The 25625-nt window shown below is 46.9% G+C and overlaps 1 protein-coding gene across 3 annotated transcripts in view; it reads left to right on the top strand.

Moving 5' to 3' along the window:
• PSEN2 (presenilin 2) overlaps positions 1-25625 on the top strand; it is a 75012-nt gene that overhangs the window by 36722 nt on the left and 12665 nt on the right. The window contains exons 1-8 of one of the 3 annotated variants that reach the window (XM_045009475.1): positions 7887-8024; positions 9136-9202; positions 18017-18181; positions 18926-19152; positions 20486-20627; positions 22587-22654; positions 23848-24068; positions 24751-24849. In XM_045009475.1, coding sequence (XP_044865410.1) covers positions 18035-18181; positions 18926-19152; positions 20486-20627; positions 22587-22654; positions 23848-24068; positions 24751-24849 — 904 coding nt within the window. In that variant the 5' untranslated portion in view covers positions 7887-8024; positions 9136-9202; positions 18017-18034. Of the gene's footprint in view, positions 1-7886; positions 8025-9135; positions 9203-18016; positions 18182-18925; positions 19153-20485; positions 20628-22586; positions 22655-23847; positions 24069-24750; positions 24850-25625 lie in introns of those variants that run through there. The other 2 variants (XM_045009478.1, XM_045009477.1) reach the window with 2 other exon arrangements.

The raw sequence follows: 25625 nt of genomic DNA, 5'->3' as shown, positions 1-25625 counted from the left end.
CATGTGCATAATCCTGTCAGCTTCACTGGAACTAAGCTCAACAGGATTTGTCCTTAAATTGGCAAAGCCAAGAGGAATCCCAAAGCTTCAGAGGAACAATACTGATTTTTCCAGTCTATGACATTCACCCCTGAAGGAGTCATTTGATTTCTGTCCAAATTTCAGACACGCCGCTATCTGGTTAATGTCCTACTAACAAACAAAATCGTCAAGAATTTACAGAAAGTCTTGCTGTGGGCGTCACATTAAAAAACAAAAAAATATCTCCCAGCCAGTAGTTCCCATGTGTGAGCCTCTTACAGTTCTTAGAATCAAAACAGTTGATGGGAATCAAAACAGTTCTGGGAAGGGCAAAAGTAACTTGACGACTTCATTTCACATGCTGTGATGTAAAGGATAGAAATGATCTAGTAGAAGTATCCTTAGCTTTGTTACTAACACCTTACATTAGTAAAACTGAGGGCAAGTCTCTCTCCTGTGCCAAGATCAACTCAATGCAAAGAGCAGGGTGGGCAGTGTGGGGTGTAGATGGTATTGCCTTGATGGCTCTTGTTTGAATAAGAACTACTGAAATGGGTACAGTGTCCCAAACAGATGCATTCCATTATGTGAAACTAGAGGGTCTACAACAGGGTTTCTCAAACTTCCGTACTGGTGACCCCTTTCACATAGCAAGCCTCTGAGTGCAACTACCCCCCTATCAATTAAAAACACTTTTTAATGTATTTAACACCATTATAAATGCTGGAGGAAAAGCGGGGTTTGGGGTGCTCGCGACCCCCCCATGTAATAGCCTCATGACCCCCTGGGGGGTCCCGACCCCCAGTTTGAGAACCCCTGGTCTAGCAGGACTGACCTGTGAAGATCATTTACAGGAACTTGGTATGTGAGCTGTAGCCAGGGCCAGCTCCAGGCACCAGTGAAGGAAGCAAGTGCCTGGGGCGGCCAATAGAAAGGGGCGGCACTCTGTCCATTGTTGGGGTGGCATATCCGGGTCTTTGGCGGCAATTGGGTGGTGAGTCCTTCACTCTCTCTCTTCCTCTTTGGCGGCACTCAATCAGGTTTTTCTTTTTCTTTTTTATTTTTCCTTCGCCACATGGGGCGGCAAAAAAGCTGGAGCTGGCCCTGGCTGTAGCCTAGCTAAAGTAGAGATGTGAATGTTTATAAGTATCCAAAGGGTATAAAAACGAAGGAGAGGAGAGGAGCCTTGGGCCAGACTATACCTCCTTGTGCTAGCCTTGTCAGTTGCCTCAGATTCCATATCGGTAAGTGAGGCTTGTTCACCTTTGCAAAACACTTTGATATCCTTTGGTGGAAGAAGTTCATGAGCGCTAAGTATTAATTAATGTGATATTGCATTATCAACTCCATGTTGTCTGTTTTCCAGTCCACTCTTGTGGTCCTCGTGTCTAAGAACCTTCTACAGCAATAGTTATTTATCTTAATCCTAAATACACTTGCCCTCAAACAAAAAGACACACACAGAGCTAGGCTGTAGACAATGGATCATGTGATGTGGTCTGGATGAAAGCTGGAGGCATGTAGGTAAGTATAGTCAGTAGGTTTCTGGTATAGGGTGGTGTTTATGTGACCATCGCTTATTAGCACTATAGTGTCTAGGAAGTGGATCTCTTGTGTGGACTGGTCCAGGCTGAGGTTGATGGTGGGGTAGAAATTGTTGAAATCCTGGTGGAATTCCTCAAGGGCCTCTTTCCCATGGGTCGAGATGAAGATGTCATCAATATAGCGCAAGTAGAGATGGGGCATTAGGGGACGAGAGCTGAGGAAGCATTGTTCCAAGTCAGCCATAAAAATGTTGGCATACTGTGGGGCCATGCGGGTACTCATAGCAGTCCCGCTTACTTGAAGGTATAAATTGTCCAGACAGGCCAGTCCTCACTTACAGACAGCCCCCCAACCTGAAGCAAATACCGGCAACTACACACCATACAACAAAAACGCCAACCCACAAACCAAACCCTGCAACAAACCCCAGTGCCAATTCTGTCCATATATTCAAGGGACACCATCATAGGACCTAACCACATCAGCCACACCACCAGGGGCTCGTTCACCTACACATCTACCAAAGTGATATATGCCATCATGTGCCAGCAATGCCCCTCTGCCATATACATTGGCCAGACCGGACAGTCTCTATGCAAAAGAATAAATGGACACAAATCTGACATCAGGAATGATAACATTCAAAAACCAGTAGGAGAACACTTCAATCTCTCTGGTCACTCAATAACAGACCTAAAAGTGGCAATTCTTCAACAAAAAAATTCAAAAACAGACTCCAAAGTGAAACTGCAGAACTGGAATTAATTTGCAAACTGGACACCATCAAATTAGGCCTGAAAAAAGACTGGGAGTGGATGGGTCATTACTGTTAATTGAATTGTCTCGTTAGACTGACCTCCCACTTGGTATGGCAACTCCCATCTTTTCATGTGCTGTGTATTTATACCTGCTACTATATTTTCCACTCCATGCATCTGATGAAGTGGGTTCTAGCCTATGAAAGCTTAAGCCCAAATAAATTTGTGAGTTCCTAAGATGCCACAAGGACTCCTCGTTGTTTTTGCTGATACAGACTAACACGGCTATCACTCTGAAACCTTAAGACAACAGTGGATCAGGATCAGGCTTTCTAGGTTCAATGCTGTTGCAGAACACTAGGGGGAGCTCCAGCAAATACAGTTTGGGTTCTTTTCCTTTGCTTTCTGGTTTGGGTCTTTAGAGTGCACTCAGGTCATGTTTTCCAGATTTTCTTCACAACCATAAGAGCTGATTTTTTTTTCCTCCCCAGTGAAAACAGATCCTCACAGTCATATGATTCCAGGAGCTGGGCCTTTAGAAGAAACACCAACTATCATGAGACTTGCAATAAAATTGCAAGAGTTGGCAACGCTGCATATTCTCTCAGCAAAACAGTGGCTTTTGTTGGTGTTTTTGGAGGGGGGAGAGCAGCTGGGAGAATGTACCTTGAACACAGAAAAGCAGAGATTGATTCAAAACATTTAGAAACTAGAGAACACTGCACAGCCAGTCATGCCTATTTTATGACAAATGAAATTTAGGAGCTAAACACTTTTACTGCTGGCCTGAGTCCAGGGGTGGCTGTAGGTATTTTGCCGCCCCAGGCACGGCAGGCAGGCTGCCTTCGGCGGCTTGCCTGCAGGAGGTCCCCAGTCCCGCGGATTCGGCGGCACGCCTGCGGGAGGTCCGCCTAAGCTGTGGGACCAGCGGACCCTCTGCAGGCATGCCGCCGAAGGCAGCCTGCCTGCCGCCCTTGCAGCGACCGGCAGAGCGCCCCCCGTGGCTTGCTGCCCCAGGCACGCACTTGGTGTGCTGGTGCCTGAAGCTGCCCCTGCCTGAGTCCTTTCCTACTGCCACGCCAATTCCGAGCATTGGGCTTTAAGTGGGGTTTTCATATTCTGACAGGTTCTGGATAAGAGTAATGTTTATCAGTTCTAAAACATGTTAGATCTTTAGTGTCATCAGTTCAATAGGTTGGTCTGAATTACTGTTGGCCTCCCCGCTAGTTGCGCATTGTTGTTTAGCTTGGATGGGATTACTGCTTTGATATGCCCGTGCAGACCTCTGCCTAAGTAAATCGCTGATCCTGTAATCTAATCTGGGCCATCTGACCTTTATGCCTGTGCAGAGTCCCACTTAAATCAAACCTCAGCACTAGTGCCATTGTCTGAGTGTGTGGCTCTGATTGCAAAGATTATGGCCTAGGTGTGAGAAATTTTCTGTCCGACCCTCCACTCCACCCTACCACCTTGGGCCCATGCCACTTCAACTGGTTTAGGGCTCATATCTTGCTTGGCTCGCTACTGTCTTATGACATCCATAACCACAATATCTGCCATGTTATAAATATGGAAGTCAGTAGAACATTAGGTCCTATTGGTATATGCATCAGCCCAGCGTGGATGATCAGGGAACATTCAACCAACTGTCAATCAGCAAGTGCCCCTCAAAGTAGATATGGACCTGAACAAAGTTCAGACTAAAACCCAAATGTCCCTAAAATCTTGGAGTGTTTGAATCCAGATTTTAGTTCTGTCCTTTATAATAATAGGGGCCAGCCATATTGTTCAGAGCTGGATCCCAAATTCAGGATGAGGGTTTGGATTTGAAGTCACACAGCAGCATCGGGTATGCACACTAATTCAAGGAAGCAGGAAAGGAATGGGTTGCCTGCTGTATGCCATTCCATGCCTGTCACCTGGTCAGCATCTCAGAGTTTGCGGTTCAAAAAGATGCAAAGTTCTGAAAGTCCAACAAATGTGCAGACCCACCTCAGTGTCAGCCAGTGTTTGTATGAGAAAGATGTGCACTTTGATGTTACACAACTCCCCATTCCTCTCACAGCAAGACCCGCCGCTGCAGTGCTCTGCCTCAGTTTCGCCACTACATTCCTCAGCCTACTACAGCTGTAGAGGTGACTTGCTGCAGTGATTTAGCCCTCCAGCTAAGTCATTAACAAAAGTCCACCCCTTCTGGGGTACTCCTAGTCCAAAAACCAAAAATAAAACAAAGTCTTTGTCCCAGTCTCCCACTGACCCAGGTCCTCCTTTCTGAGGGTCTACTAATTCCATCACTCTTCGGCCCACAACTCTGGGTTCAGCTTTGGCCCTTCCCAGGCTCCTTTCCACCTTTCCTCTCAGCCCCTCCTGGGCTCCTTTCCCAAGCAGCCACTCCCAGGCCTTCCTACCTCAAGCCTTCCACAGGACTCTGCCTGCCTCATGCTTTCCTCCAGCCCCCCAGAGCTTTATGCTCTCCCCTCCAGCCAGCTCTCTGCTGCTGGGCTGTCTTCCTCTTAAGTCCAACTTCCAGCACAGCTGTAGCAGAGAAAGGCTAGTTGATCAGGGCTGACTGACCCTTAGATGGGCAGACCACCCTGTTACACTTCAGTAATTACTTTTCCCTGAGGGGTTGCAGGTTTCCAGCAGGGGCGGCTCTAGCCATTACGCTGCCCCAAGCACGGCGGCACGCCGCGGGGGGCGCTGTGCCGGTCGCCGGTCCTGCAGCTCCGGTGGACCTCCCACAGACATGCCTGCGGGAGGTCCACTGGAGCCGCCTGCCGCCCTCCCGGCGACCGGCAGAGCGCCCCCCACGGCATGCCACCCCAAGCACGTGCTTGGCGTGCTGGGGCCTGGAGCCGCCTCTGGTTTCCAGGCTATGACAAACCTACTAAGGGTCTTGAGGAACACGGTCTATGTATTCTAGAGTAAATGTTCCAGAAACCCACACCAGAGACTGATCCTCCTGCATGTCATCTAGGTAACTGAAGAGGCCTTTAATGCTATTCTGATGGATAGTGTTGTGCCTATTGCCACTGGAAAGCCAATGTAGCATCTCAGTTTCACTTCTATCAGAAATCACGCTTCCAGCTGTTATTTATACCTCCTGACATTAAATAGCCATGACTCACTGCCTACACCTGAACAACTATAACATTTTAGGACAGATCAGTGAGATCCAACTTTTGCTGTCTCCTATGAGGGAAACCCCTATGAATGTCTCCCTGTGTTTAGAAAAACAGTCAGCCAGCTGACAACAGTTTCTGGAAAGAGAACGTGACCTTCTTGCACTGGAAAGCTGAGGTTTCGTTGCCAGATCTTCATAAGAGCCACTTCTCCCTATATTATTTATGAAAAGTGCTTTAAGGAAATGACTGCACAAATTTGTTTGTTTAAAAAACAAAACAAAACAGTAGAAAGCCTTTTTCCAGAGCACACACTAATATGGATTGGGCAGTTAGTAGAAAGGATTCTTTAGCTTCCTCTAAGGTCAGATGCTTCTCAAGGGATGTATTCAGAAATTGCATGTGAAGGGACTCCCAGGCTGAAAGCTCCTTAGAATTATTCACTCACATACCCCAGAGACACATAGCTAAAGCCGATTTTTTTTCCTGTGGAAACCAGATATAAACAGACAGTACATATACTTGGAGGGAAGCAGGATGAGCCCTACATGCCCACAGTCCAGTAGTGTTGTAGTTAGGGTTGCCACCTGCCCAGGTTTTCCCAGGATTGTCCCTTTTTTGAAGTAGTGGTCCTGGAAAATCTGTAAGGGTGCTCAGCACACACTGCCAGTTGTCCAGTTTTATGGACTCAGGAAAAAAAATCCCACTTTTTTGTACTTCAGTGGTGGCACCCCTACTACCATTTTGCAATTTTATTGTGAGTCTTGCAATATTTGGCATTTTTCTTAAAGCCCCAACCCCTGGAATCATATGAATACACAAGGATCTCAGCTTTAATGTAAAAAACAAAGTAAGTTTCTAGTTCTGATAGTTGCAGGGGGAAATAAGAAAACGTGGCCCAAGTGCACCGTAAAGGCTTAAAAAAACAGAAGGCAAATAAAAAGCATCTCACATTATTAATTTAAATCTCATAATTTTAAAATTAATCTTGTGTTTTTAGGGGGCCTGTCTCATGATTTTTGAGCACTTATATTTGGCAATACTTCAGTAGTCTTTGTTCAATCTCCCTTCTTCTCCTGAAGCTTTGGGAGTGCTGGTGTTGGGGAAAGGCAGACACCTAGTTTGATAATCCCAGGTGCTTTGTTTACTCTGGTCGGGGCGGCTCCAGGCCTCTGCACACCAAGCCTGTGCTTGGGGCGGCAAGCCGCGGGGGGCGCTCTGCCGGTGCCGTGAGGGCAGGAGGCAGGCTTCCCTCAGCGGCGTGCCTGTGGCTTTGGTGGACCCAGCGGGCCCTCTGCAGGCAAACCGCCGAAGGCAGCCTGCTTGGGGCAGCAAAAACCCTAGAGCCGCCCCTGACTCTGGTGACTATAACCAGACAGAAGAAAGGAAATCAAAGGGTCAGTTAGTCCAGAAAGATAAGCGAAGAAGGTAAAGGAGTCAGCAAGGGGCACAGTTTTAAAACTGCCAGACAGTACTGTGATCATTTAAGATATATAGCTAGAAATGTCCCAAGTCAGAAGAAACTAAGAGTGAGGCAAGCAAGTTGACAGGGATCTGGGCATATATACTATAGTGCCAATTACCATAATAGCTAGTAATCATTTCCTATGTAAATTAAAACTGCACGGTGAGGTCCTTGGTGAACTTAATGGAGTTTTCTCCTCTAAGTTCTCGTTTCCCCAGTTAAGGAGACTGCTTGGGGAATAGTCTTTTTAAAAACTCACTATCTTGCTGATTAGGGTCCAAATAATTTGTGAAGGAGGAGAGTATTGCAGGATCTCCTGAAAGTGGTCAGACTTACTGTAGAGTGAATTCTTCCAGCTCTATGGAGAGTGAGCCCACCTGCTCTAATGGAAAGTGAATTACTCCATCAGTTACTTTTGTACCTGCTAAAACAAAACAGCTTGGGTTTTGGGTTTTTTTTTTTTAAGATAAAAGCTAATGCTAGGTCACATGGCAGCTTGCAGTGCCAAGGAAGATCTAACATGCTGATATTGTCAATAGTATAGCAGATGCTCAGACTAATGACAACACTGAAACAAAAGTTTCGCACCACCCTAAAATCCTCTGAACTGCCCGGTTCCTTGCGCCGTCGTTTCAAAGCGAACTAGCGAAGTACGGGTCAAACCGCAATAATACCTTAGCTGGGCTAAACCAAGAGGACCCAAACAGCCCAGGCTCCAGAGCTGCACTAGCGCGAACAACCTAATAAACTCCTATACAACTCAGGAGTGCAACCACTCGCACGCGCTATATAACCCAGCCACCAGCTGGGGACATAAGGAACTCCGCCCACTCCGCACGACGCCTTCCCATTGGCTGGTCCTCAACACCCCTCCTCTCCATTGGAGGAGAGGCTTCGAGGTGGGACGATGCAGGCGGTGAGCGACGGCCGACTCGGCTAATCAGAGGCCGCGCTCATCCTAACTCCGCGTTCGGAAAGGGAACGCGGCGGAGCCAATGGGAGCGGAGCGGGGTCGGGTTGCGCCGGGGCTGGGTAAATAGGCTCACGGAGCTCGTAGTGGTGCGGAGCCGGGCGCTGCAGATGCGGCGGGGGGAGAGCGCTGCGCCGGGCCGGGTAAGGCTACCCCGGGGCTGCGGGAGCTTCTGCGGCTCGGGCCGCCCGAGCTCCCCTTGCACCGGCTTCCTGGAGCCGGGCTCTCGGCTCCTGCTGGCGCTGGTTCCCCCCAGTGCGCTGCCGCCCGGGCCGGAGGCTCTGCTGGGGCGGGGCGGGGCCGGGCCGCAGGCGGGTGGGTGCCTGGCGAGCTCGGGCCCTGCCTTGAGGAGCCCAGCCCTGGGGTGGGGGCACCGTGCCCCGAGTGGGCCCTTCCTGGGGCGCGAGAGGGGCAAGGCAGCCGGGGCAGTCCTGGTGCTGCAGCTCGGGGCCTCTGTGGTAACGTCCCCCTACAGCCCTCCCTGCTGAGCGGGGCTGGCGGGTGACCCCCGCCCAGCATGTCACGGCTCTGCAGGGGGCTCCCAGGTCCACCCCCTTGGCTGACCGACCTGTGTCTCCTGCCTCGTAGCCGGGGTGGTAGAAGTTGGGTTATTGGGCTCAGTTCTCTAGGCACTTTCCTGGTGTCCGTCACAGGCCGGGGTTGGCTCCTTGTCCACACTGGCAATGTGAAACCGCCGCCTTAGTAGGAAGAATGTGGACTCGCATGACGCTTAACCATAGGTGCTGAAACTAGGGGGTGTCGCAGCACCCGTTGACTGGAAGTGGTTTCCATGACATACAAGGTTCAATGGCTCTCAGTATCCCCACTATAAAAATTGTTCCAGCACCTGTGAGCTTAACCCCTGTCTATATTTGCTGTTAAAAGCAGTATTGGCAGGCCCTTACTTCTGTTTTGTAAAGATACCTTTGAGTAAGGCCAAAACAACTTTAAAAGTCTCTTACTCTTTATACTGTTAGTTCAGATCTGAAACAACCAATGAACAAAACTAAACCAGTCAGTTTCACACCGGTGTCAGTTTTATTTTCGGTTGCTGATGCCCTAGTCTTGTGTTATGGTGTTTGGCTTGAGAAGACTGCGGGACAGCTACGGAAAAATTGTTTTAGAGGAATTGTTTTTGAAAACACTGGAGCTAAATATTAGTTTTTGCACAGCCTCGTTCTTCCAGAATGAACTGATGTTAACATTGTTCCTTTCTGAATAGTCCCTTTTTCATGAACCTTTTTTCTTTTCAAGCACTGTTTGTCTGAGGATCTCCAAGCACTCCTTGAACATCTAGCCTCACATCTCCCCTGTAAGGAAGGTGAGCATTTGTCCCTATTTTCTAAACAAGGAAAATGAGATATGAATATATAGAGTGGGTGGCTGCTGGGTCCTAGGGCAGGGATCGGCAACCTTTGGCACGCAGTCCGCCATGGTAAGCCCCTAGCGGGCGGGGCCAGTTTGTTTACTTGCCGTGTCCGCAGGTTTGGCTGATCACAGCTCCCACTGGCTGTGGTTTGCTGTCTTAGGCCAATGGGGGCTTTGGGAAGCGGCATGGTCCAAGGGATGTGCCAAAGGTTGCTGATCCCTGTTCTAGGGTAAGACTGAGGCGGAGCAATGAATTAAACCCAGGTCTTGATTCTTAGTACTAAAACAACGAGGAGTCCAGTGGCACCTTAAAAACTAACAGATTTATTTGGGCATAAGCTTTCGTGGGTAAAAAACCCACTTCTTCAGATGCATGGAGTGACAATTACAGATGTAAGGTAACTCCCTTCTCTTCATGCATCAGTATATTTATGCTTACAAGTAGCGAACCAGCGTTGACAGGGCCAATTCAGTCAGGGAGGATGTGGTCCACTTCTTCTGCTCTCATACTGGAGTTTCCAGACGTGTAAGGAGAGTGGACTGCCACAGCTCACAGTTTGCTCTGTGGATCTGAGACAGAGTTTGCCCTCTTAAAAATGTACAGAGTGAGGAGGGACGGAGGAGACTGGGGAAAACCTGCTCTAAGTCATGCATACATCATTCATCTTGTCAGTATTTGAATTCATATCCTATCTGTCGCAGCAAAAGTCTGTCAGGCTTTCCGCCTGAAGGGAAGCATGTTTGGTCAAAGCAACAAGACCGAAATGTTTAGATTCCTTGGAACCACAGAGCCAAATCCAGGGGTGGATGATGACAAAATATTTTTATTACACTTTGGGGGTCTAAAAGATATTGGAGTCCATTGTACACAGCAGGGATTGTCTTACTACATGGTTGGCTGGGTGCCTGAAGGGTTTACAGCAGGGGTAGGCAACCTATGGCATGGGTGCCAAAGGCAGCACGCAAGCTGATTTTTCAGTGGCACTCTCACTTCCCAGGTCCTGGCCACCAGTCCGGGGGTCTCTGCGTTTTAAATTAATTTTAAATGAAGCTTCTTAAACATTTTTAAACCTTATTTACTTTACATACAGCAATTGTTTAGTTATATATTATAGACTTATAGAAAGAGACTTCTAAAAACGTTAAAATGTATCACTGGCACGCGAAACCTTAGAGTGAATAAATGAAGACTCCGCACACCACTTCTGAAAGATTGCCGACCCCTGTGATATAACATGAATTTGGATATAACGCGGTAAAGCAGTGCTCCGGGGGCGGTGAGGGGGGGGTGGGCTGCACACTCCAGTGGATCAAAGTAAGTTCAGTATAACACAGTTTCACCTATAATGTGGTAATTTTTTTTTGGCTCCCAAGGACAACATTATATCAAGGTAGAGGTGTATAATATCAGTATATGTCGTACTGAATTGCTGGTCTACGCTGGCAGGAGATTTATTAATTGACTTGAAAGTTATGAGACCTACTTATACAGTTCTCTCTGGTGGTAATTAGGTGAGGAGGCCTATTTTTTTTTCTAGCTATGTTTAGCTCAAGGAAAAAAAAAATTCTGAAGCAACAAACAGATTTTTCTTAAAGTTTAGGTCGCAAGCGTCACTGTTGTTGTTGGTAAACATACCGAACAGGGAGAGAGGAATTAGTTTTTAGAAAATAACCAGGAAAACAAATACAGAGGTGATGTTACTCTTACAAATTCCACCCACAAAAATAAGCCTCACCTATGCAAGTCACCAAAATGACAGGAGGCTCACAGTAAATTGCGTAGATATTCAAAGCATGATACTGAGCGATGCCTGGGCCCCTCTTCAGCAGGGCCTGATTATATCCATGTCCTCCACTGGGCTCCCTGGGGTTGGTTCCGTCTTGATTAGGAGATACTACTACTTGTCCCCTGACTCCCAACCACCACCCACTTGTGGCACCAAAATGAGATATCAATCATAGTAAACTGAGAGCTTCTCCCACTGACATGGCTACCATTGCTTGTTGGGAGGTGGTTTAATTATGTTGATGGGAGAGCTCTCTCCCATCGGCATAGAGCAGCTACACGAGCAATCTTAAGCCTGGTCTACACTAGGCGTTTAAATCGGTTTTAGGAGCATAAAACCGATTTAATGCTGCACCCGTCCACACTAGGAGGCACCTTATATCGATTTTAATGGCTCTTTAAATCGGTTTCTGTACTCCTCCCCGACGAGAGGAGTAGCGCTAATATCGGGATTAACATATCGGAATAGGGTTAGTGTGGCCGCAAATCGACGGTATTGGCCTCCGGGCAGTATCCCACAGTGCACCACTGACCGCTCTGGACAGCATTCTGAACTCGGATGCACTGGCCAGGTAGACAGGAAAAGCCCCGCGAACTTTTGAAATTCATTTCCTGCTTCCCCAGTGTGGAGAGCTCATCAGCACAGGTGACCACGCACAGCTCATCTGCACAGGTAACAATGCAGTCTCCTGAGAATCGAAAAAGAGCCCCAGCATGGACTGCATGGGAGGTACTGGATCTGATCGCTATATGGGGAGAGGATTCAGTGCTAACAGAACTGCGTTCCAAAAGACGAAATGAAAAAGTATTTGAAAGAATTTCTAAGGCTATGACGGATAAAGGCCACAGCAGGGACTCAGTGCAGTGCAGAGTGAAAGTTAAGGAGCTCAGACAAGCCTACCAGAAAACCAAAGAAGCAAACGGAAGGTCCGGGGCAGGTCGAAAAACATGCCGCTTCTATGCTGAGCTGCATGCAATTTTAGGGGGCTGTGCCACAAGTACCCCACCCCTGACCGTGGATTCCGAGGTGGGGGTTGTAATCTCAGCCATGGCTGAGGATTATGCAGACGGGGACGAGGAGGAAGACCTAGCAGAGAGCACACAGCACTCCGTGAGCCCCAGCAGCCAGGAGCTTTTTATCACCCTGACGGAATTACCCTCCTCCCAGCCCTCCCAAGCAAGTATCCCAGACAATGACGCCATGGAAGGGAGCTCTGGTGAGTGTACCTTTGTAAATAGCAAACATTGTTTTTTAAGCAAGCATTTTTTAATGATTGATTTGCCCTGAGGACTTGGGATGCATTCGCAGACAGTATAGTTACTTAGAAAAGTTTGTTAACATGTCCGGGGATTGAGAGGAAATCCTCCAGGGACATCTCGATGAAGCGCTCCTGTAGGTACTCCAGAAGCCTTTGCAGAAGGTTTCTGGGCAAGGCAGCCTTGTTCCGCCCACCATGGTAGGACACTTTACCACGCCATGCATGTAGCAAGTAGTCCGGTATCATTGCGTGGCAAAGCATAGCAGCGTATGGTCCCGGTGATTGCTGGCATTCAAGAAGCATCCGCTCTTTATCTCGCTGTGTTATCCTCAGCAAAGTGATATCGTTCAGGATAACCTGGTTAAAAATCAGGAATTTAAGTAAGGTGGATGGCCATTTTCCTACTGGGTTCGTGGACTGCAGCAGCTTAAAAAAAAATCCTTTCCTCCACGTAGCCAAGCGGGGGGAGGGGAGGAATGAAATGCCGATGATCTTTTTTGTGTTTGGCCAGCGGGGCTTCCCCAAGCTACCAGCCACGCAGTGGGTGGGGGGGTGGGAAGGGTGTTGATTAGCAGGGAGATAGCGTGGTATTAGCCATGCATTGGGGGGAGGGGTAAATCACTGCAGAAGCCGAAAGACAGTGGCTTACCATGGCCGCATGCAAGCTGAATTCTGATGCCTGGACCTGTGTCTGTGAGATCTGTAACTACAGAGCTGCAGGCACTCAGTATTAAGATGAAAAATGCGACCTTGTAGGGAAATCACATGGGCTATGTAAGGTGAATAGTGCTGTTCACTGTGAAAGAGTATAACCATTGTTCTGTAAAATGTATCTTTTTAAATATTTCTCTCCCTCTCATGCAGCTGCAAATATTTCAAGCGACCCTCCTCCATCCCAAAGGCTAGCACAGATAAGGCGCAGGAAAAAGAAGACGCGAGATGAGATGTTCTCGGATATTATGGAAGTTACACGCAATGAAAGAGCTCATCTGAATGAGTGGAAGGACGTGGTATCAAATTACAGGAAAGAGGCCAGTGAACATGAGGACAGGAGGGACAACCGAGATGAGAGGTGGCGGCAGGAAGATCAGCGATGGCGGGATGCAACTCTGGGGCTGCTGCGTGATCAAACTGACATGCTCCGGCGTCTGGTGGAGCTTCAGGAACGGCAGCAGGATCACAGAGTACCGCTGCAGCCCCTGTGTAACCACCCTCAACCCTCACCATGTTCCATATCCTCCTCACCCAGACGTGTAAGAACGCGTGGGGGGAGGCTCCGTGCACCCGCCCACTCCACCCCCGTGGACAGCCCAACCAGAAGGCTGTCGTTAATGTGAAATTTTTTTAATGGCCTTCTCCATCCTTCCTATCCTCCTCCCAAACCACACCCTTACTTCTCTCCCTCTTTTTATAATGAATTAATAAAGAATTCATGATTTTTAAATGAGAGTGACTTTATTTGCATAAGTAATCTGTACTCGAAGGGGGAGGGTGAGTTGCTTAAAGGGAATGAGTCAATCAAGGGGGGTTGGGTGTTCATCAACAAACACAGCAGTCACACTGTACCCTGGCCATTGATGAAGCTCGTTTTCAAAGCTTCTCTGATGCGCACCGCTTCCTGGTGTGCTCTTCTAATCTCCCTGGTGTCTGGCTGCGCGTAATCAGCGGCCAGGTGATTTGCCTCAGCCTCCCACCCCGCCATAAAGGTCTCCCCCTTACTCTCACAGAGATTGTGGAGAATACAGCAAGCAGCAATAACATGGGGGACATTGGTTTGGCTGAGGTCTGAGCGGGTCAGTAATGTCCGCCAGCGCGCCTTTAAACGGCCAAATGCACATTCCACCACCATTCTGCACTTGCTCAGCCTGCAATTGAACAGATCCTGACCACTGTCCAGGCTGCCTGTGTATGGCTTCATGAGCCATGGCATCAAGGGGTAGGCTGGGTCCCCCAGGATAACGACAGGCATTTCAACATCCCCAACTGTTATTTTCTGGTCTGGGAAGTAATTCCCTTGCTGCAGCCGTTTAAACAGAGTAGTGCTTCTGAATACGCGAGCGTCATGAACCCTCCCTGGCCATCCCACGTGGATGTTTGTGAAACGTCCCTTGTGATCCACCAGTGCTTGCAGCACCATTGAAAAGTACCCCTTCCGGTTTACGTACTGGGTGCCCTGGCGCTGCGGTGCCAAGATAGGGATATGGGTTCCATCTATCGCCCCACCACAGTTAGGGAATCCCATTGCAGCAAAGCCATCCACTATGGCCTGCACGTTTCCCAGAGTCACAACCTTTCGTAGCAGCAGCTTAGTGATTGCTTTGGCTACTTGCATCACAGCAGCCCCCACAGTAGATTTTCCAACTCCAAATTGATTCCCGACTGACCGGTAGCTGTCTGGCGTTGCAAGCTTCCACAGGGCTATCGCCACTCGCTTCTCTACTGTGAGGGCTGCTCTCATCGTGGTATTATGGCGTTTCAGGGCAGGGGCAAGCAAGTCACAAAGTTCCATGAAAGTGCCCTTACGCATGCGAAAGTTTCGCAGCCACTGGGAATTGTCCCACACCTGCAACACAATGCGATCCCACCAGTCAGTGCTTGTTTCCCGGGCCCAAAATCGGCGTTCAATGGATAGAATCTGCCCCATTACCATCAGGATCTCCAAAGCGCGGGGGCCCGCGGTTTGAGAGAATTCTGTGTCCACGTCCTCATCACTGTCATCGCCGCGCTGCCGTATCCGCCTCCTCCTCGACTCGGTTTGAAGGTCCTGGTTCAGCATATACTGCACGAGAGTGCGCGAGGTGTTTAAAACATCCACGATTGCGGTATTGAGCTGAGCAGGGTCCATGCTTGCTGTGTTATGGCGTCTGCACAGTTCACCAAGCAAAAAAGGCGCGAAACGGTTGTCTGCTGCTTTCAGGGAGGGAGGGGTGAGGCTGTACCCAGAACCACCCGCGACAATGATTTTTGCCCCATCAGGCACTGGGATCTCAACCCGGAAATGCTAAGGGGCGGGGGAGGCTGCGGGAACTATGGGATAGCTACGGAATAGCTACCCACAGTGCAATGCTCCAGAAATCGACGCTAGCCTCGGACCGTGGACGCACACCACCGATTTAATGTGTTTAGTGTGGCCGCGCGCACTCGATTTTATACAATCTGTTTTACAAAACCGGTTTATGCAAATTCGGAATAGTCCCGTAGTGTAGACGTACCCTTACAGGGCCCAGATGCATTAGTACAGCTGTAAGCTCTCTCGTGTAGACATGGCCTTAAATGTTTATGTTCAAATAATCACCACTAGGTATCTGAGTTAACACCTAGGGCAATTCACACCTCAGAGCTATTGTTACAGGCTCAGTGGACTGGCATAGACATCCCTGCTTCAGTTACACTGTTACAGTTGTTTCTGAGTCCTAATAGGAGAGGCAATAAATACTGTAGGTGTACAGAGTGTCTTTCATCCCGAGAATCCTAGAGTGCTCTGTAAACCATATGCCAACAGCAACATAGTCAGCTATCTCGGAGATGAATGGTGGCAACCAACCAGCATATTTCTAAAGAGCAAGGAGAGGTGAAATCTTGGCCTAGAATCAAGTAAATTTGGCTACTAGGAAATTCTGTAAAGATTTTTAAACGTCCAAGCACAGCAGACCACACTTAATTTTAGTGACTCAGCCAAAGGTGCCCCACCCTAACCTTCCCATTAAGTCATACACAGTCCAGAATTCATCTGCCTTGGAATTAAGAAGTCAGCTCTAGGGGAGGAATGTTGGTCTTGTGGTGAAAGCACTAGAGTGGCACTCAGAAATTCTGGGGTCAGTTCAAAGCTCTGCCACAGAGCTTCCAAGATGATTTTGGGTAAGACACTTCATGTCTGTAGGCCTTTGCTGCCTATCTGTAAAACTGGGACAACAATGCTTCATTTCTCACACCCTCTGTCTTGTCTATTTAGACTGTAAACCAGGGGTTGGCAACCTTTCAGAAGTGCTGTGACGAGTCTTCATTCATTCACTCTAATTTAAGGTTTTGCATGCTGGTAATAGATTTTAACATTTTTAGATGGTCTCTTTCTCTAAGTCTATAATATATAACTAAACTATTGTTGTATGTAAAGTAAATAAGGTTTCTAAAATGTTTAAGAAGCTTCATTTAAAATTAAACTAAAATGCAGAGCCCCCTGGACTGGTGGCCAGGACCCAGGCAGTGTGAGTGCCACTGAAAATCAGCGTGCGTGCCGCCTTTGGCACCTGTGCCATAGGTTGCCTACCCCTGCTCTAGTGGATAGAATAAACAGAGTTGTTCCTCTTGACTCTTCTCCATGTCACTTTGTTGTTTCTGAGTAGCAGCGTATGGAATCTGGCCAAAACAATGAGATTTGTGCTGTTAAACTCCAAGTTGTTGCCCTTCCAAGTGTCTTGCTCTTTCTCTATGAAACAATACAGCTGGGACAATGCTGGCTAACTTACAGTGAGAGAGAGCTCCTCTTTCAGGAAACTAGTTTTCTTACCATGCTTAGTGTGGGAGGGGAATAATTCCCTAGGAAATCCATAAGGCTGTTAGATACAGTAAAAGCTTTTTTTTTTTTTTTTTTTAATCTGGCATGTTGGGGGAATGGGGGAGTTGTGGTAAGATTAAAAAAAAATCCAGTTAACTAAGAGGGTTGGGACGTGGGGGGGGTGTGGACTCTGGGAGGGAGTTTGGGTGCAGGAGGGGGCTCAGGGCAGGGGGTTGGGATACAGGGGGGGGTTTTGTGGTGCTGGATCTGGGTGGCACTCATCTCAGGCAGCTCCCTGGAAGCAGTGACCTGTCCCTGCTGCTCCTAGGCGTAGGTATGGCAGGCGACTGCGCGCTGACCCTGCCCTGCACACTGGCTCCGCAGCTCCCATTGGCCAGGAACTGCAGCCAATGAGAGCTGCGGGGGCAGTGCCTGTGGGTGGAGGCAGTGCCACACCTCCTCCTGGGAGACAGCTGGGACAGGTTGCCGCTTCCAGGGAGCCTCACAGAGCCAGGTAGGGAGCCTGCCAGCCCTGCGCCAACCAGACTATAAACTGAACTTTCTATGAAGATTAGAAATGCTGGTTTATAGAGCTTTCTGGTTGGTACAGGGCCAGATAACACAGCTTTTACTGTACTTACATTTCAACAGATTGACTTAAGTGTAGCCCAGGCTCTTAGTTACCAAAAATTTACCACTGTCTGGTTGCTGCTTATTGATCTATCCTGTGGGCATTGGACGCAGTCTCCTTTCAAGCAGACAAATGACCGCTCACAACTGGCACTTGACAGAGGTGAAGCTTTAATTAGGCCGTGGAAAATGAACTGCTGTCTAACCCTTAGAGGTCTGTCTTCTGTCTCAAAGTCAAAGCACCGTGGCGAGGAGGAGAGAACACCTGCAGCCGCCATGCACGCTGTGGCTAAAAAGAGGACTTGACTCTCACTTGGCTACTAATCCAGCCCTGAATTTCACTTCCCCTGCCCAACTGCTTAAAAGATGAAACAGAAAAAAAACCCAAACCGCTATCTAATTTCGTCTAGAGCATGATGCATTTTTCAATATGCGAGTTGATCGTGTTGTACTAAGATATGTAGTCACAACCCCTGCCAGAATATCCCCATTACAATTGCACTTCTTGCTTAGATTTCCAACTCGATGTCTGTGGCTTTTAGTTTGTATCATGGCTTTAACGTTTTCTGCCTCACCTCTTGTTGTGTTTGCTTCTAGGCACTGTATGAGAGACTGATGATGATCACGTTCATGAACAGCTCCGACAGTGAAGAGGAAGCCTGTAATGAGAGAACATCACTGATATCAGTGGAGAGCCCCCCTGCAGCCTCCTACCAGGATGGCCTGCAAGCACCAGAAGCAGCAGAAACGCAGACGTACAGGGTAGGTCTGCACTGCATCTAGAAAGAGAGAAAATGTGGTATGATGCCATTGCTGCTCTGCTGAATAGATCACTTAGTGCCTTCTAGTGTATCCTAGGGTCAGCCAGGCCTCGTTTCAGGGGTACTGCAGTTTGTGTATTTCTTAAATAACAGCAATAGTCTATTCTTTCCCTGTCTTTTCATGCCCCTCCCAGTTGCTAGAGCTGTGAGTTTTAAGCATGATCTGATACCCGTGACTTTCCTGAGGGATGTTCTCTCTAAGCTTCCTTGTTGTTTAATTAAAGGGCCAAACTAGCTGCCTGAGCTCTTCTCCAGAGCTTCCTCAGTACTGGGCAAACAAAACAGATGTTAAATAGGATCTTATGCAAGTAATAGTGAAGCAACCATGTAATGCAAGGACAGGATTGCGGAGAGAACAGATTCAAATGGCTGGGCATCAGACCCTTCAGCTGGAATTTCCTTCAATTCCAATTGTGTACACTGCCCCTCGCCCCCATTTTAAATGTCTGCAGATGTTTATGCTTTAGACTTTTTTTTTTTAAAAAATCATTTTCCAGTTCATAGCATGTCTGACACAGGTGATGTTTGCATCGCTAGTCATGGGGCTTACATGTTCACTTCCACGTAGTTAGAACTTTCTGCTATACTATAGGGTGTGGCAGTGTGTCACCAGGAAATCTAATGAGTGAATGCTTTGCATGGAAAATAAAGAGGGTCTTATGCATACTCTAACCTCTCTTTACAGAAGAGGCGTACTGGTGGCAGTTGTAGCCCTAGTGATGCTGACGGTGGTAATTCTGACTCGGGAATTCCAGTAAGAGACATTGCTGTGGACAATAAGGAGGAGGAACTGACCCTGAAATATGGAGCAAAGCATGTGATCATGCTTTTTGTGCCTGTCACGCTGTGTATGATTGTTGTCGTTGCCACCATAAAGTCAGTGCGCTTCTACACAGAGAAAAATGGGCAGTTGTAAGTAGGTTCCTAAAAGCTGTGTGTGTGTGTGTGTGTGTGTGGCTATGATCTCTTGCATTACTAACACATTCTGTATCCATATACACAGAGATGTGTGTACCCAGAGGCCTTCCACAGTGGGATGAGAACCTTTACCCACTCAGTTAAAAACTAACTCTGTAAACAGGCAAAGACTTTATTCTTTTGAACTGGGCAAAATATACTAAGTTCATCTGACAGGAATGGATCCTAATGTACCAGTTACAAATCAATGTAGGAAAAGGGCACTGATGTTAGGCTAGTCACCTGGATAGGACTTAAACTGCTTTTACTCTGGCTACCTCAGAAGTTGTGGTGAGGTTGCTTCCCACCACATTGTAGGAACTCCGGATGGATTCCCTTTTTTAGGCACCAGCTGGCAGCAAATGGGATATAGCACACTTGGATAGATGGAAAAGTGTCTCTCACTGCTGAGTGATCTCTGTGGCTTTTAAACACTCATGTTAATAGGCACAGAGAGAGTTCCATCCAGCCCTCTTGACCAGGACCGTGACTGAGGACATTTTTTGGGGCTGCAACATGGGACCGGAGGCACAGGCGCCAACTTTCCTTGGCGCTGGTGGGTGCTCACGCCCCCCCACCTCAACCCTGCCCCTATTGGACCCCTCCCCAAATCCCCGCCTCTTCCCCGAGCGTGCTGCGTTCCTCCTCCTCCTCCCCCCCCATCCCTCCCAGCATTTGTCGCATGAAGCAGCTGTTTCGTGGCGCAAGTGCTAGGAGAGAGGGAGGAGAAGCAGGACGTGGCGGCGCGCTCAGGAGAGGAGGCGGAGCGGAAGCAGAGGTGAGCTGGGACTGGGGGGGCGCACCCACCAATTTTTGGAGCACCCATGGAGTCGGCACCTATGACTGGAGGATGTTTCATAAAGGGACTAAAAGGGGACTGGCACTTCCCTGGAATATAGCTGAAGGAAACTGTTAGGATGTATGAAAAATAAAAGAGACACTCTAGAAATCAATGGTGCCGTCTTAACCTTATCACACACAAAGTACAGCAGAAACAGAAGGGTCCAGAGACAAGGAACAAAAATGACTAGTGGCCTGGAGAGACCTCCGTATGCAGAAAGAATGAAAAGTCTTTATTGAAAAGATGCTGAAGTTAATGGTCTCTTCCCTTAGAGAGCCCTATGGATCACTGCTGTGGGTGCTCTCTAAGCACGCTCTGGGGATTAGGGCTGGGATTCCAGTGATCATGGTAGTCACACACAGACATTGGAGGACACAGTTTATCTTGGTGGCGGTGTAATAGCATAGTATGTACCTGTCTGTGATGTTATGTCTCTTTGCTCTGCAGGATCTACACCCCTTTCAGTGAAGATACACCTTCCGTGGGCCAGCGTCTCCTGAACTCCGTGCTGAATACCATCATAATGATCAGTGTTATCATTGTGATGACAGTGTTCCTAGTTGTGCTGTATAAATATCGTTGTTACAAGGTAAGGTATTTATGCTGGACAAAATATAAGTCATATAGTAATCAGTAAAAGCATCCCAAACTAGTTTTGCGAGGGCTTGTGTGAGAGACATATAGGCATTGCATTAGTAGTTCTCCTAGATTATACGCATAATAGGAATCTCCTTTTAGAGTAGCCGTTACCAGCAGTTATGGACTTTATTATCATCTATCTTCACAGCCAGTGGGCATTCACAGATAACTAAACTGATGCTGGACTGTTGGAAGCTCATAGCTGTAATTTTTTTTGTAGAGTAAATCCAAAACCACGCATGCCCCATCTCCTCCACTCTTGTGTAACACCCTGTGTGACTATGCAATAGCTGTTTGAGTTTTAGTCAAAGTTCTGCACTGAACAGAGACTGCATTTTTTCTGTTTCCATTTCTTGCAGTTGGTTTTGAAGTATGGTCAGTCTCTGGAATTTTGTAAGTACTTGAGAAAGTACATTTCACATTTAACAGAGCAGTATGAGTGCTCTGTCTAGGCTCCAGGTTAATCTGAGTTTATTTAATAAAATTTGTGGATTTTTCTATCCCCATTAGTTATCCTCTCCTATAAGTTAAAGGTCTGTGACTTTGTACTATAGCAGGGGTTGGCAACCTTTCAGAAGTGTTGGGCCGAGTCTTCATTTATTCACTCTGATTTAAGGTTTCGCATGCCAGTCATACATTTTAACACTTTTAGGTCTCTTTCTGTAAGTCTATAATATATAACTAAACTATTGTTGTGTGTAAAGTAAATAAGGTTTTTAAAATGTTTAAGAAGCTTCATTTAAAACTAAATTAAAATACAGAGCCCCCCTGGACCAGTGTGCAGGACCCAGGCAGTGTGAGTGCCACTGAAAATCAGCTCATGTGCCGCCTTCGGCACCCATGCCATAGGTTGCCTACCCCTGTACTATAGTCTCCATTTTGGCTTGAATCCTGTAGCTTTGAGTGAAGAGGTTTCAGAGTTTAAACTCTGTCCTGATTGATATTAACAAATGAAGATGTCTTGATATAGCTGCACTGTCCCATAAGTTTCCTCTTTTTCAAGAGTGTGACACCCACTTTTTGAGGAAGTGGATAGTTCCTGGCTGTGAGAATTGGTTTGGAGTCATCTATGGTGGGTGGGGTGGGGGGAGGAAGAGAAGAGTAATTAGAGGAAAAAGCAAATTCAGTTGTCATGCTGTGTAAAGTGGCAGCAGGCTGCCCAGGAAGAGATGTGCGATTTTTTTGTGTGTACACACACACACACACACACACACACAATCAACCACAGAACCCTGTGGGGACATCAACAGGCTATGGGGGAGGAGGGGAACGTGCTAAGAGGTCAAGTGTGGAGGCAGAAGGACAATCTGAGCACAGTTATGAAAGCCCAAGGAGGAAGTAATCAGCTGTGAAAGCAGAAGATAAGTTTCAGGATAACTGCAGATAATAGGAGCCCTCCTCTGGCTTTGAGGAACCAGTCATCCATGATTTGAACCATGGAAACTACCTACCTACTGTATTTTTTCACTCCATTCATCTGATGAAGTGGGTTATAGCCCATGAAAGCTTATGCCCAAATAAGTTTGTTAGTTTCTAAGGTGCCACAAGGACTCCTCATTGTTTTTGTTGAACCAGGGAAGTTTCAGTGTTGTGGAGAAGTTGGAGGTCAGACTGCAGTGGATCCAAAAAGGAATTGGTGGAGAGGAAGCCAAAGCAACAGGGTGCAGGTAGTGTGCTCAAAGAACTTGGAAAGAAAGATAAGAATAGAGAGAGGCTGAGGTAACTGGATAGTCCAGTGGGATCCCTTTCCCTTCCCTGTGAAGTGCCTGGTGTATTGAAGGAAAGAGGAAGACTGTCAAAGGCTGGCAACCTGTGGAGGTCCCTGACAATACTGGTGCATACAACACTACACCATGAAGAAAAAGCTATCCAGTCATGTCAACTACTTTCTTGTCTTTCCATTGAACAGTTTATCCATGGTTGGCTGATTCTTTCATCACTGATGCTGCTGTTCCTTTTCACTTACATCTATCTAGGGTAAGTGCCAACATTCTGCTTGTACTGTAGTAATTGAGTAATTCATTAAACCCTTGTTTGCAGTAGACAGTGAAACTTGACTAATTTGTACCAAGAAAAATAAGTCTCTCCATCTCTCAGCAAAGACTGAAGAGTAGTTGTAGTGAGGCTGCCTGTTGCTCACACTTCCTTGTCTTTACAAAACATGCTATGGTCCATCAGCTCGTATGTTGACAAAATATTGTCAAACAAACTAAGCCTCAGTGGACAGTAAAAACTATGGTTGCCTATTCTTTGCTTTTTAAAAATGGTTTACTTGCTAATTTGCAACAGAAGTCTCCGCGTTTGGAGAGGGTGCTATCACTGAAGTTTGCCACTTGAATAGTGAGCTCTCAGAATGGGCTGTTGGTGCAGTAGTGGCACCTGAGAGCTGGGCCTGAGAGTTTTTTCTGATGGTGGGGCAAGCATGGGGGATACTCTGACTTGACAGTGTGCGTTATTTTACTCTCGCCACATCTCTGCAAATTTTTCTTTCCCCTTAACTTCAGTGCTGGGTCACACCTCACATCTAGCTTGCTAATGATATATTTTATTTGTCTTGAAAATTGTACCTTGGGCAGGACACTTCTTGTTTGCCATCTCTACTAAATGCTATCCACACTGCTGCACTCTTATTTTCAGCTCTATCTGGAAATTTTGCTAACCTGAGTGAGCAATCCAGTCATTGGTGTCTCTCACTATCTACTCCAAAGTGTAAGGCAATTCAATACTTGTGTGCTATGTAGTGTCCACCCTACTGCCATAAAACTATAGTGAACTGGAAGCAGCCATTGACTGCAAGGCAAGTGGACAATTAGGGATGGGAAGCAATGATGGCACCTTCTGCTTCGGGTGAGAGCAACGAGTTTGTGGAATTGCTGCTGCGTCCATCCAGGCCTTGTGATTTCTGCACCCATCAGCCCACATTCGACAGCATGGCCTTCAGTTTCAGAGTGGCCAGCTATGGCCCTGCTGAGGAGTCTGATGTTGGGAATGGAGAGGCTCATGTTACAGATCTCTTGCAGTCCTTCTCTTGGGCAAGTGGAATTTTTTTAATTCAGGACCTGACTGACTTAGTCAGGCCTGAGATCTACCTGTTCGACTAGTGCCATGAAGGTGTCTTGCCTGTCAGCTGCATGTTGCTTAGCTAAATCACCTTTGGTTTCATTCTGCAGCGAAGTGCTGAAGACCTACAATGTGGCTATGGATTACCTCACCTTGTTCTTTGTCATCTGGAATTTTGGAGCAGTTGGGATGATTTGTATCCACTGGAAGGGTCCCTTGCACCTCCAGCAGGCTTATCTCATTATGATCAGTGCGCTGATGGCATTGGTTTTCATTAAATATCTACCCGAATGGTCAGCATGGGTCATTCTAGGAGCCATTTCCATTTATGGTAAGGGTTGGATGTGACTGTTATGTCTGTCTTTAACGTGCAGAACCTATGCAGGAGGAATGACTGAATTTATGGAACCCCTTGGTGTGGGCAGTGGGCTTTACCAGGAGTAACCTGGCAGTAATGCAAAACTCATTGGTTCGTTACTGGGAAATCCCAGATTTTTAGCATTAAGTAAAAAGTCTGTCTGTACCTGTGGAACTGGGGGAAACTTACCCCAGGTGACATTCTAAATGATTTGGCGCATTGAAAGGGATAAGCTGGCTCACAGGAATGAAATGTACAAATGACAAACTATATAAAAGACAAAAATAATAAGGGTCTTGAAACATGAATAAAAAATTCTGTGTGTAGTCTGATCCTGTACACCTCAAGTACATTATAGTCTCATTTTAAGGAAATGAAGGCCTATTTAAGGGCACTTATGTTAGCCAGCACATTTAAAAATCTTATAACACTGAACTGGGAGACTGTATTTCGGCAAAGGGGCTCTTCAAGCAGAGACTGATTAATTATGAGATGGTGTTATGGTAATCTTACCAACTTTACCTCATGACTGTTGTGCATAAAATAGCTCTAGATGCCATTTTGAAGGGAGATGGGAAAAGAATTGCCCATTAGATTTTAAATGCTCAGAAGATGTGGCTTGAGATCAGAGAATCTGGCCCTTTTCTCTTCACAGATCTGATTGCTGTGCTGTGTCCCAGAGGGCCATTGAGAATGCTGGTAGAAACTGCACAGGAGAGAAATGAACCTATATTTCCTGCATTAATATATTCTTGTGAGTAATCACTTCTGGATTTGAATGCTAATGTTTTAACTGGATTTATATCAATTCAAGCTTATAGCCACACTGTACCAATGAGCAGCATTTTCCTTAACTACTTGCTCTCAAAACTGCCAGAGTGTTTGTCGTCTAAACTAGCATTTATAAAGGTGTTGGCTAATTCAAGTTAACTGGTGGTTAACTAACTAAAACAGGGGTAGGCAACCTATGGCACACGCGTCACACAAGCTGATTTTCAGTGGCACTCACACTACCTGGGTCCTGGCCACTGGTTTGGGGGGCTCTGCATTTTAATTTAACTTTAAATGAAGCTTCTTAAACATTTTGAAAACCTTTATTTACTTTACTTTACATACAACAATAGTTTAGTTCTATATTATAGACTTATAGAAAGAGACCTTCTAAAATGGTTAAAATGTATTACCGGCACGCGAAGCCTTAAATTAGAGTGAATAAATGAAGACTCGGCACACCACTTCTGAAAGGTTGCTGAGCCCTGAACTAAAACTAGAATATGACCACAAACCCTAGTCTAGACATACCCTTAGAAATTGAGTTGTTTAAATACTGATTTACCAGTGTGTGTTGTGTGGGTTTATAGGCAACATCTTTCAAGATATGAATCAGCCTACTGTGGTATTAAACACAAGCTATGTTAGAAGAACATTAAGGCTGCAAAGTCAAGTACTCCTATTTAGGAAATGTCAAAATAAAGGTTACCTGTGTACTTTGCATTATATTGCACTTTTATGTTCAAAGCACACATCCCA

This window comes from Mauremys mutica, chromosome 3 (assembly GCF_020497125.1).
Source record: "Mauremys mutica isolate MM-2020 ecotype Southern chromosome 3, ASM2049712v1, whole genome shotgun sequence".
Lineage (NCBI taxonomy): Eukaryota > Metazoa > Chordata > Testudines > Geoemydidae > Mauremys > Mauremys mutica.
The sequence above is the reverse complement of the archived record's forward strand: the minus strand, read 5'-3'. Positions and strand labels throughout refer to the sequence as shown.